Genomic DNA, 12,527 nt, shown 5'->3' with positions numbered 1-12,527 from the left:
ACAGTCCTACAACGATAAATCATTCAACCATAACACTTCACTCATAGTTAGAAAAAACTGGTGGCAGATGGCAGCACTACACATAACAAGCATTACAGAGAAACAAAAAACTTCACGTCAGGACCCGGAATCTTCTGGTGACTGCTGAACATGGTGTTAGTAAGATGAACTTCTACAGATATACGTACATACACAATCTGAATTTTGATTATCAAATTTATAAATCAAAAAGAAAACTGACTCAAAAGAGTGACAAACTGAAATTTTTTTCATGAAAATAAGAGGAAAGCCGAACAACATTTTACAGAAGAAAAAATGCTTGTGTTCTGTAAAGTATGGTATCCACATGAATTCAAATCTGTAATTTGTTTCTGGCGTACTTTCCAATTTATAGGCAGTGTTTCAGATTTTTTAATTTTTATTTCCTAAGCAGTGTCTATACCCAGTGGTCAAAAAATTAGGAACACCCTGCTACTCACCACTAATATCGTGTGGGACCTCCTCTGGCTTTGATGACAGCAGATATTCTTCCAGGCATGGACTCTACAGGTTGCTGAAACCCGTTGAGTAGGAATATTGCCCATGCTAATGAAATATAGCAGCTCTTCATTCCCTCAGATTAGAAGATGGTGTTTCAGAACTTTTAACAGACCTTTCAACCTTGTTCAACAAATGCTCAATTGCGTTGTGATTGGGTGACTGGGGGTTATTGAAACTCAATCTTGTTCCTCAAACCAATTTGAGATGGTTCCAGCCCTGTGGGAGAGTGGTTCGTTCCCTGTGGTGGTGATCATTCTGCTGGAAATAGCCATCATCATCAAGAAACATCACTGCCATAAATGGGTGCGCGTGGTCAGCAACAATGTGGAGGTAGGAGCTGACATTGATAGATGTTTTCAATGGAAATAAGGGACCAAGGGTATACCAGGAAAATGCTCCCCAGACCGTGATTCCGCCATCACCCCGCTTGAGCAGTTGTCATGTGGCATGCCAGATCCATGGCTTCGTGCTGCTTGCGCCACACACGGATCCTGCCATCACCATCATGGACAGGAAATCTTGACTCGTCACACACACAAATATCCACTTTCTTCGGTTTTGCAGTGAAATCAAAGGGACTCTTGTTAGTCGCCGACTATTAAAACCAATTCATTTTGTAGAACGTATGGATATGCTTTGCGATGATCTTGAGTTGTATTGTGCTGCAATTTGTTGCATTGTAGCTCTTCTGCTGCTGCACACAATGCGCGTCAGTCACCTGGCACCTCTTTTGTTCACAAGTGATTTCCGCCTACTATTCTGCTTTCTGCTCAAAGTTTTTTTCTTAGCTGCCTGACTTGAGATGCTGTTGCACAAGAAAAGCCAAGAAGGTTAACGGCTTCGGAGATACTGAAACTGCCCCTTCTTGAGCCCACAATCATGCCATGTTCAAAGTCACTCAGATTTCTTGTTTTCCCCATAAACAGGCAAATTGCAGTGTTAACTGGTGCTTTTGACCAGGAAAAAGCCTTTTTATAATAAATCTGGTTTATTACATCAGCGCAGGTGCTGCATGGACGAATCGAAGTTTGAGTGTGGAGTGTTCTTGATTTTTTGGCTACAGAGTGTATATGGGCAAAATACTTAATAATCATTATCGTAGTCACTTTTAAAATTGTATAGGAACATTCTAAACAGAATAAAATGAAAATTAAATACAGGCGCTTATGAATTTTATGAAAAAACAATTTATACAGATAGAAAACATCAAATTCATGTTTTCCCCCAAGAATTTAAAATTTTTATTTTTTTCCCCTTGTGGATCACTTCTTTTGCTCACTCTAACAACTAGAACAGAAGGCATTACTTTCCCAACATAGAGAGGACCTCCTTTAGATTATATTTTGAGGCATCGATGAAAAATCTCTATTCCTGTGGCTCGTATTTGAAAGTGTTTGTTAAGCCCCAACATCACTGTAGTACGTCATCCTGTCATTTTCCAAATAAAGAAAAAAATTTCCCCCATGTGCTCAGTATATACTTGGTAGTTTTTGTGTTTGGCTTCAATGGCTCACATCCTTGCAACATTGAACCTAACAGTTATGATTTTTTTGTTTACTTACTATGGAAGTGCACCAGGTGTCAGATGTTGATTTTGACAAAAGTGGTATTGTTGGATAGGTCTTGTCATGGGTAGTAAGAAAAAGCAGATAGAACAACTGTCAGTGTTGTGCCGTTTTTGAGATAGAGGCCAATTTATCTCTTTTATTTATTCATGTCATAGGAAACACCTATTCTTATAAATGAAATCAAACAGAATTTATGTAACTTTGATATAAATACCATTACAAAAGATATATATTCATTACAAAATGTACATGAGGATATTGTAATGACAATATAATCAATTCATCAGTTCACAAAGTAAACGAAAAAATGTCAAATTGGACATGATTCTTTTTATTCACTGATTTTTGTTTAAATTTCATGTAAAAGTGGGTAGTCTCATCAGTTGTTTTTAGTTATTTTGTACAATTTCAAAATACATAACATTTAAATTGTGTGCAATCTAAATAAATAAATTGGTGAGATAAGTTGACCTTTATCTTCAAAATGGCACAACTCTGATGGGAATTCTACGGCTTCTTCACTACCCATGACAAAGCCTGTCTGATGATACCATTTTTGTCAAAATATTTGACAACTCGTGCACTTTCCTAGACATGGCACAAACTAAGCCATTCAGTGCCCCCTCCCCTGATAGTCAATTTCTATTTTCAGATTTAATTTCTCACATCACACTCTAAAGCTTTAGAAAGAGTTGTTTTCCTTATAAGAAAATTTTTCCTTGTAGAACAGTGTTATCTAACACTGACTTTATTCACGGTGCAATCAATTTTAAATAACTTCAAATTGTGTGTGTGTGAATGTGAGTTTCATTTTTATTTAGATTTTAGTAGATGTTGATCTAAGTTTTTCTGGTAAAAAAATGGATATTTTTCTAACAAAAATATTTTTAGCACTCGTTTGTTTACTTGTAAGAGTTGTAACTGTATTTTCTAAACGATGTTCTAATACATTGTTGAAATGATGAAATTTGGGGGGGGGGGGGGGGCGATGAGAGAAAAAAAACTTCTGAGGAAGAGGGGTGGTATAGAATAAAACAAAATTATGAAACTGCTCTAATCGAAGAATGTATGCTTTCACAGCCTGCGTCAAGGTAAGAAGGCTGCCCAATGGAATCGTGAATTTCCGTGGAAATCATTGGAATCGTACTTATGTGGAGTATCAGTCATAGCTCTACTAGACCACAGCTTTTTAAGTCTGGAATCTAACGATGACTAAATTCTAACTACGTTTTAATTATTTGTATAGTGTGTGTCTTGTAATCATGTACATAAGGGAAATTTTTTAAAGAGGCTCTATCGATTAAACATTCTGAGACCCTGCATAGCTGTTTATATGCGAATTACGGGCAGCTGATTCAATTGAAATCGGCCAGATAAAAAGGTCAATTGATGTTGCAAATTTTTCATTTAATTGCGCAGTGGAACTTAATGTTTCACAATGTCGATAGGAAACATTTGAAATTAGTGCTCCCATTTGTGTTTGTATTAACAATTCAATTTAGCAGTTTGTGTGCTTGTCGAAATAAAGAAAAATGCGAATACACAAATACAGCCTTATTTTTAATATAAAAACTTCTGGCAGCTTGAAGAATGAGATAAACCCGTCAAAATATACGTCCAAGAAATCTCACCGAGAGAAGCCACGATTTGCTATACGAAGTTTAACCAACAAACAATTACACAATCATCTCTAATCAACTATGCATGAACAAATTCATATGCTTCCTACGCGATTACAGCAGGGATAACAATGTTAACAACAGTTGGACAATAAAAATGAAGGTTCAAAATTATATAATGGATGAATGACATATACCGCACAATGCGATTTCGGTACGTGTTCTAGTTTCGTAAATAAATAGCCAAATGCATTTGTATGATTCATTGAAACATTGGGTACAACGCCATATTTACAAAATTCAATTACGGCACTGACTCTGTATTTCAAAAAGCTACGTTATACCCCTCCATTCTTCTTTATATATATATCCAAATAATGAGAAATGCATTGCTTTTTTATCGCCATTTAAATAAAGCTAATTCGTAACACAATAAATACATTTACACAGCAATTTTTTTCCCGTACATCTATAACAAATAGGAGATCGACGGACAAGCATATACGTAGATGCAACCATTCATTCAAACCGAGTACAAATCCGGTCTGTCGCCACAGGCAATTTGCTACCAATTGAGTTGTGCCCGAAGATGCAACCAAGTCCTGAAGCGTGTATTCTTTCTTGTCTACCTGCAACATGTGCGCGAGCTTTCATCTAGAACAGCGGTTCCTAATTTATGGTTGGCGTTTATGAAGCAAGCCTATGATCCTATGTATGATTTTTAGGTCGTGCGCTACCATGGTTATATGATGGTTTACATCACCATCAGTTGTGATGTTTCCGCAGTTCCAGACGAAACATCTGGTCATTTCCTAATCTGTGGACCGCTGCAAAACAATCCTTCCGAAAATATACCGTCTTTATTTTGTGGGTAAACATTGTATCTCAGTATGTTTGAGTTAATGTCGAAATTCAAATCAGAAATAGTCAGGAAATGCATTTTTCTTTTCGTAATGGAAGAGTTTAGTTTTTGAGTAAAAGATCAAATACTTTTTTTAAATTATATTTTCATCTCTTTTGAAGCTTCTGTGTTAATGCTCTAAACTCTATTGTGATGCAATGCAAGCGAGAGAGAAAACATTTCCGCGCAATTTATAATAAAACTACTAATAACCGGCGATGGGATATGCTATGGAGGAAGATGTTTCTGATCCGGAACCACTGGTCTAGATGCGTGATTGAATTTATTCTTAAAATCACTCTTTGCTCATGTCAAACGACTGGTTCTTACGTTGTACATCACCGTATTCCTCGGATTCCGGAACAACATCTTGTAAGGTATTCTCTCTGCACAACACGAGAGTGGAGATTGTTTTGTTGCCTTCTATTCCTAAAACGACTGCACGTCCGTCTAGGGACAGTTCGCAGCAACTAAATGCTTGGTCTGGTGTGAACACGGCTATACACTCACCTAAAATATGAGAATAAAATAATTTTGTAAAATCGACGATTATCAAAAAAAAAAAAAATCATCTGATTAAACAGAGCCGCCCAGGGGTGTGCGACAGGTGCGGTCGCACCGGATCCCACGATTTGTGTGGCTCCGCACTCACGGTAAATTATTGGAGGCTTTTACCAATTCTTAAATTGTTTCTTTCATTGATTCAGAATTTACATCAATTCTGGAATTATTTCTTTCAACTATTTTCAATTCATCGTCTAAAATTTTCATTAGTTTCGGGAATTGTTTCTCTCAGTAGTTTAAAATTACCTTCAGTGCTGAATTTTCATCGATTTTTGATTTTTGTGTTAATTTACATTTAATTGCGTGCTTAAAATTTTTAGTATGAATATTTCTCAGCATTCCCGTACATTCTAAAACGTTAAATACCGATTCCCCTCAACCACAAAATACATAAAATCGGGACGAAGTGTCTCCCAAAATATTTCTGTGCCCCGAAATAGTTGAGACGCACTTGGCTCCACTATTATTTTCGAACCGAGCCCCGCCTCTGGTAAGGGCGGCCCTGTCTGATTACAGTAATCGAATTAATACCTTTGCATACATCCCAAACTCGCAAGCTTCTATCTCTGCCCAACGAATCAAAAGTCAAACATCTCTTCCCTTCTTCGTCGACACGAATTTCGTCTGCGGGCGCATTGTGACCTCTCAGCGTATACCTGTAAAGAAATGAAAAATTACTTTCATGTGTGTAACAAACCAGTGATTCTATTTTCGGTTCACGGCACCCAATTCAAAACAATCCTACTCAACTGCTACAGTGTGCTTAGATTGGTCAAGTAAAAACAGTTTCAAACTCTTATAAAAATTATATGAAATTTAGGAATGAAACATGTTTTGATTTTATCGCGGCGTCCCTAGTAGCTACGCACACGTTTTGCGAGCTAGTGTAACATACATAAGATGTCCTGTAAGTGCTAGCATGGCCTTTATCTCATCAACTGTCCGTCGTAAAGGTATGATTCCAATTTAAAAAAATGCTCAATAGGTGTTCAAAAATTACCCTGCATCAGTTTTGAAAGTGAAAATACAATGTGCAACAAAATAAAAAATCGAAATTTTTATGCGGTCCCCCTGTGCTCTAATTTCCAATTAAAGTTGTTGCCCTGTCTCTCCTGATGTCAACAAAAAAAATTCCATGTTTCTAAGTGCGGTCTCTTCATTACAAAATAAAACAAACCAGATTTCGTACTCATACTTCAGCGGTTTCGGCTCGGCGATGTTGTTCCATATAACATTTGAACCCCCTTATGATCCCCTTAGGGATTGAATTAAAAAAAAAATCCCTTTTGTCAGGGAATCTCTACATTATAAAATAAAACTGATAAAATTTCATATTTGTAGCTTCAGCGATTTTGGCTCGGTGGTGATGAATCAGTCAGTCAATGACATGTTATTTTATATGTATAGATTGTAAAAATTGAATGGATTTTCTTTGCTATATGGCAAATGTTCGAGAAAAGTCGCACCTCCTAGCTCCAGTGGAAAGGTCCCAAACGAGAACCCAAGTGTTCTCCAAACCGTTGATCACGCAACCGCCTTGTGATGAGATGGCTATGCTGCAACTTGAACTTTCGGGTTTCCATTTCTTAAAAAGAGTTCCGCTCTGAAGATCGTACACGATTATGAAGTTCGGTGACGTGCCGTGAAGCTCCTGTGGGATTGGAGAGTGAGAAATGCACGTCAATTTTACATTCCATATTGAAGCTAAAAAAAAACAACTAATAATCACAGATTATAATTAAACGATTAGAAAGTAAGAGAAGTCATAAAAAAATAATAAATCGTAGAAATGTTTTTAAACTTTTAAGATACAGTATCTGTCACAAGTTTCTACACAACATCGCAGGGGTGGGGGGGGGGGGGGAGAGAGAGAGAGAGAGAGACAGATTTAGGTCCAACATCATCCGATTATTACTTATTACTTCTCCTCACACCAACTTCGGCCATATCGCTGTACCCAATTCACTTGTTGGATTGGAAATGAAGGCACTATATATCGGTGGTCACCTCAACCGCTGGGCCGCGGCCCGGTAATGGGCGCTGATATCATTCATACCGGGCCGTGTGTGATTAGTCGTTTCATTTTTCCTCATTCATTTTGGTCGTGTGTTTGGCCGGGCCTTCGGCTCACAAAAATTAATGAATCCGGGCCGCGGGCTTGAAAACGTTGAGAACCACTGCGTTAGAGAAAATATCTTATTTATGGTCTTCCCCGGAATCAAACCTGGGACCTGACGGCAACCAACATCGTTGGATTGGAGTGCAACTCATTCTTATGCTGCAGAAAGTAGAACTACCCTTTGTTTTTATTATTTTGTAACGGTGGGGGGGGGGGGGGGGGGTGGAGACAGAGGATTTTTTTTTTTTGAAATCTATCTTTTTCCATTCCTAATTCAAGTTGGAGAAAGAATAAGTACGATGCGTATGTTACGATAAATCTCATATCGGTAATTGTGCTTGTGCATAATCACCAATCGTATAGACCCGTCGTGCTCGTGATCGGAAACTGTGTCTGATTAGCATTATACAGTATTCCGTTTTTCTGAAACATAGTGCGACAAAGAGATTATTTTGAGTCGTTTACCTCTGGAGGAAGAAGTGGGAAAAAAACAAGTTTAATGGGGGATTGGAAAGAAGGAGAAAAGAGTGAAATATGTAATAAAAAGAGTTGGATAAGAGGAATGAAGGAAGGCATAAATACCCTGCAAACGGAGACGACATAGTGTCCATCATCACTTATGGCGGATAACCTTGTCACAAACTCGTGGTGGGGAATTCGAAGATCGTATACGAGCTTCCTGCTTCCCAAATCCCACACCAATAAAGGAAACGGTTTTTGCGTCTCATCACCACACACACAAATCCTTCCATTCGCACTTACGAGCAGGCTGTTCAGAAATCTGCAACAAACAAGCGCATAAAACAACTGCTTCATTATTATTCACTCACTTTCTTTGTGCCTTCATTAATAAAATCGCATCATCCTTCACACAATAGAGTTAACTCACAACTTCAAATTAATGGTTTTATCTGATAGGAACATAAATACATAAAAAATAATTAATAAAGAATTAATGCCAATAAATATAGATCTTGCTGTTTTCGCCATCTTCTTAGTGCGTTGGTTTCCATATAGTGTCTCCCGAAGTCTCCAAAATCGATTAGTAGTGCCACGAGATGTTTTGGGGGTAAAACAATACTGAACGTACAGGGCCGAGCTCTCTTCCCAATCATTCTATCACGTCACTGAAGTGTCTCGAGTTCGGGCATATTCTATATTACTATTCTTCTAACGTGCTTTGGCAATAAAATATAGATAAACACATGTTGGAATGGTAAACAGCGAGGAATAATGGATAGCCTAATGGCAGACAAAACTGTTCATATTAGTGCATATAAAACAAAGATTGTAGGATGGGGTGGGGGTAATATGAAATGTATATCAAAATGCTCTTCACTTACCTGTCCTCGCCGACTTTGAATGTAGTCTCCAAGTCACCCGTCGTGAGATTTGTTATGTTGACGTACATACGGTTTCTGGAGAGGGAAACGGCGTAGTTTTCATCATGAATTCCGTAGTAGGCCATCTTCTGATTCATGACACCCTTCAGCTTGACGAGCAACGAGCCTTGGTCTAAATGATATACTTTCAGTTCTCGGTTGCACAGAACCAGGGCTCGATACCTGTCTAACATCTTGACGTCCTTCGGTTGATTGACACCCGTGAGTTTCCGCACAACCGATTGCTCGTATATATTCCATACGATGAGTTCCCCTTTCGTGGATGAAAGAGATATCATGTGGGTGTAATCACCTTTGATAGTGTGCAGACCGGAAAACGCGGGCAACAAAGCTTGCTCAATCATTTGGACCTCGACCGAATCGACGCAGTTTGACATTGAGGGTTCGGCCAAGCAACCAGAGCTAACGGGTAGCAGACTGGACAAAGGAGGGCAGCAGGACCGGTCGTATATCGCTCTTAGGAAAGGGAAACGGTTCTCCGACGAAGTGAACATCGTCCTCATCCGGCCGTTTATCTGAGCGAAGAACTGAGATCCGTCGTATCGCAGTGCGTAGCCTGAAAGTTGTATTACCCTTGCGAGAAGCCTGAGTTCGCCGTCGTCGTCGGTGGTAGTTGCGATCTTCTCGTAACAAGCGATGTCGTCGAGAAACTGATATGGATCCGATCCACAAAACTTGTAGAGTAACCACGTGGCATCGAAGAGGAAATTCTCTCTAATGGAATCGTCCAGCTGCAGAATCTGACGGGGTAACTCATCCATCTTTCTCCTGTTCGGATATGATCCGTAGACGAGTGGTTGCTCCAATATGAACTTGCCTTTCTGCTCATTCTCTTCTTTCCTATCATCCTCCTCCGCACATTTACTTAAGAAATAATCCGCTAAGGCTTGAGCAAATACTTTGAAATGATCGGTGCTTTCCTCGATGTAAGCGACAGCAGCTGTCCTGTACGCCGAGCACGAGAAAGTGGTTAAAAGTTTGCCTCCGAGAACGTGGCAGGATAGGAAAGGACTCAGCAATTTCTTGAAATACATGTACATGAGGGGAGGGAATCTTCTCAAAGCCGTCGAACTAGATGCTAACACATAATCTAACACATTGTCTTGACACGTTAAAATATCTACGATTTCACTGTCGGTGAGTCCTTGCTTAGCCGTGATGAGGAGTCCTAATATAGTTCTGAATATGGTTGGACCTAAAAGCTGCTCCGTACGAGACAACAATTGGTTCTGAATGCCTTGCGATGTTTTCTCCACGGAAATGTTCTCGGGCTGCAAGGTCGACGGCCACCGTACGGCCAGCAGGCTCAGCAGCTTACTGTATCTGACGCACTGTCCAGATTCCAAACACGAGTTGAGAAATTCCCTTTGAGCACTTGTGACACGCCTTTTGAAACTTTCTAGTCTTTTATCGATTACGGACATGCCAGGTACCGTGCAGTTCAACTCGAAAAAGCAACTCTCATCGTCCAGTGAGACCTGAACAAAAAGGAATAAGAAATAGATTAAATTTTAAAATCAAAACTGATTGATAATTTGAAAATCAAAACTAGTTCACGAAGCAATCGTACAACATTCAGAGGCGCGCTTAGAAATTTGTCTTCGAAAAAGAGCTTGTCAGCATTCGTATTTTGTACAGAGCATCAAACTCTTTATAACGGTAAAATTTCAATCATCTAAAAGTCATAATAATTAGAAAGTATAAGACATATTTTGCCACTTGGTTTAGAACTAACCGGTAGGGTGAATTCATAACTAAGTCCTCTTTACAAGGTTATTCGAATAGAATATTTTATATACCTGCGTTGACCATTCACTGCGTAGTATGGCAACATACACTATCTATAATCAAGAGTATCCGGATGCCTCTCGAATTCAGTGGATCTGGTCAGACTATGTGGCTGTTTCTCTAGGTGGGGGCTCAGCCCTTTGGTCCCTGTGCATTTTCACCTCAAAGTCATGTTGTCACATTACGGACAATTTTGCTCTGCTAATACTGTGGCGATAGTTCCACAAGCGGTATCACCCACTTTGGTAAGCATCAGTTTATATACAAGGATGACGTCACTCTTCGCTACCATACGAAGGTTTTTTAACAACTGGCTGTTGCGAAGATATATTTTGGAAAGAGAGAAAATTCAACTGCCCCTGCGGGAAATCGAACCCACGTCCTTTCACTTTCCGGGTGAACGCCCTAGACCACTAGACTACAGAGGCACCGAATCTCTCAATCTTTCCTTGGAGCTCGTGTACACTGAGAGGGACCGTACATGGACGGCCGGACCAGACTCAGGCCAAGCTCACAACTGCTGACGCTGCCACTAGATGGCGACTTATACAAGGATGACGTCACTCTTTGCTACCATACGAAGGTTTTTTAACAACTGGCTGTTGAAAAATATATTTTGGAAAGAGAGAAAATTCAACTGCCCTAGGCGTTCACCCGGAAAGTGAAAGGACGTGGGTTCGATTTCCCGCAGGGGCAGTTGAATTTTCTCTCTTTCCAAAATATATCTTCGCTACAGCCAGTTATTAAAAAACCTTCGTATCAGTTTATATGTTTACTAGCTATAATACCCGGCGCTGCCCGGGTTTTCTTCAATAAGGCTGTTAGAAACACGTGATATCTCCCTCTTTCTTTGAGGGACATGCAAACCGTGTCTAAGTTAACCAATATGGCGACGTCCTGCGCGACTCATGAAAGAAATAAATCTAAATTTAAAGAAACGTAGAAATGAATAGTCCCCCCCCCCCCCACTTTTTTTATGGGTGTTAGGTATTTCGATTCCCTCCCCCTGAACTTCAAGTTATCTATTTCTGCCTGTTTGAGCTTCCAAAAATGTTTAATTAAAGCTGTGGAATTTTTTCGATGCACTTTACGGGGCCCATAACTAATTTTAAAAACATCCTAAACTATATGAATTTATGCAAATAAATATCAAAAGACAATACGGAGAACTTAATTTTCATGCTTGAGAAGATATAAATAAAAAGTTGAAATCAATGTTATTACATGGATATCCAACTCAAAAGTAGATCCGGCAAATTATTCATATTTTTAATTTTCTGGGCTTCGTATCTCCAAGTGAATTCCATATTTCAAAAATCGAGAATTCAATTTAATTTTTAAAATTATTGATGTGGCAGGGACCCCCCCCCCCCCACTAAATTTCCGTATTTATGCAGTTAAATCGGCAATTTTAATAGTGATTTCTATGAGTATCACCCTTTTCCTGACCCTCAAAGCGATGATGGTGATGATTATGACGTCTATTCAAAAAGCCTCATTACTGAGAGTATTGAAAATGTGGCAAACCATTATAAAGGCATAAACTATTATACATAACTGGCAGCATTAAAGAAGTGACAAACCATTGTAAAGACATAAACGCGTCTGAAACTCATCGCTAGGGAACCACGGTAACCAAAGTAAACGTTCGGAAAGTGATTGTTGAGGCCCAAAAACCATTGTTGTCGGACAGTTTTTTGCCCATTTGGGGCATTTGCCCTGGTCTGACGAAATTTTAAAGTAGCCTATCGTTCAAGTCGGGTCCCATTTGGTATATATGCAAAATTTGGCGACGATCGATCTAAAATTGTAGATTTGTATAGAGAACATACACACACACAGACACACAGACACACAGAAAATCAATTTTATATATATAGATTTATATATTTTTGTATGTGTAAGCATTTTTTCACCGTGCGTTGCCCTACACGATCGCAGCTTCAACGGAATAATGCTTGTAGTCCAAATTCTACGAAAGGTTGAAGCCCTGTATTAACACATTTTTATTACATCGGGCTATTT

The 12,527-nt window shown here is 39.1% G+C and overlaps 1 protein-coding gene across 1 annotated transcript in view; it reads right to left on the bottom strand.

Annotated features, from left to right (window-relative positions):
• Window positions 1-3,655: 3,655 nt before the first annotated feature.
• The window catches only part of LOC149083202 (NACHT and WD repeat domain-containing protein 2), a 56,985-nt gene continuing 48,113 nt past the window's right edge, over window positions 3,656-12,527 (bottom strand). The window contains exons 11-15 of the mRNA XM_089236390.1: window positions 8,655-10,192; window positions 7,894-8,092; window positions 6,659-6,843; window positions 5,724-5,848; window positions 3,656-5,138 (exon numbers count right to left, since the gene is read on the bottom strand). Coding sequence (XP_089092516.1) covers window positions 4,924-5,138; window positions 5,724-5,848; window positions 6,659-6,843; window positions 7,894-8,092; window positions 8,655-10,192 — 2,262 coding nt within the window. The 3' untranslated portion in view covers window positions 3,656-4,923. The remainder of the gene's footprint in view (window positions 5,139-5,723; window positions 5,849-6,658; window positions 6,844-7,893; window positions 8,093-8,654; window positions 10,193-12,527) is intronic.

Source organism: Pholcus phalangioides, unplaced genomic scaffold (genome assembly GCF_987345545.1).
Source record: "Pholcus phalangioides strain wild (caught in Gottingen) unplaced genomic scaffold, Ppha-v1.0 ptg000009l_1, whole genome shotgun sequence".
NCBI classification, from domain to species: domain Eukaryota; kingdom Metazoa; phylum Arthropoda; class Arachnida; order Araneae; family Pholcidae; genus Pholcus; species Pholcus phalangioides.
This window is presented reverse-complemented; position numbering and strand designations above follow the sequence as displayed.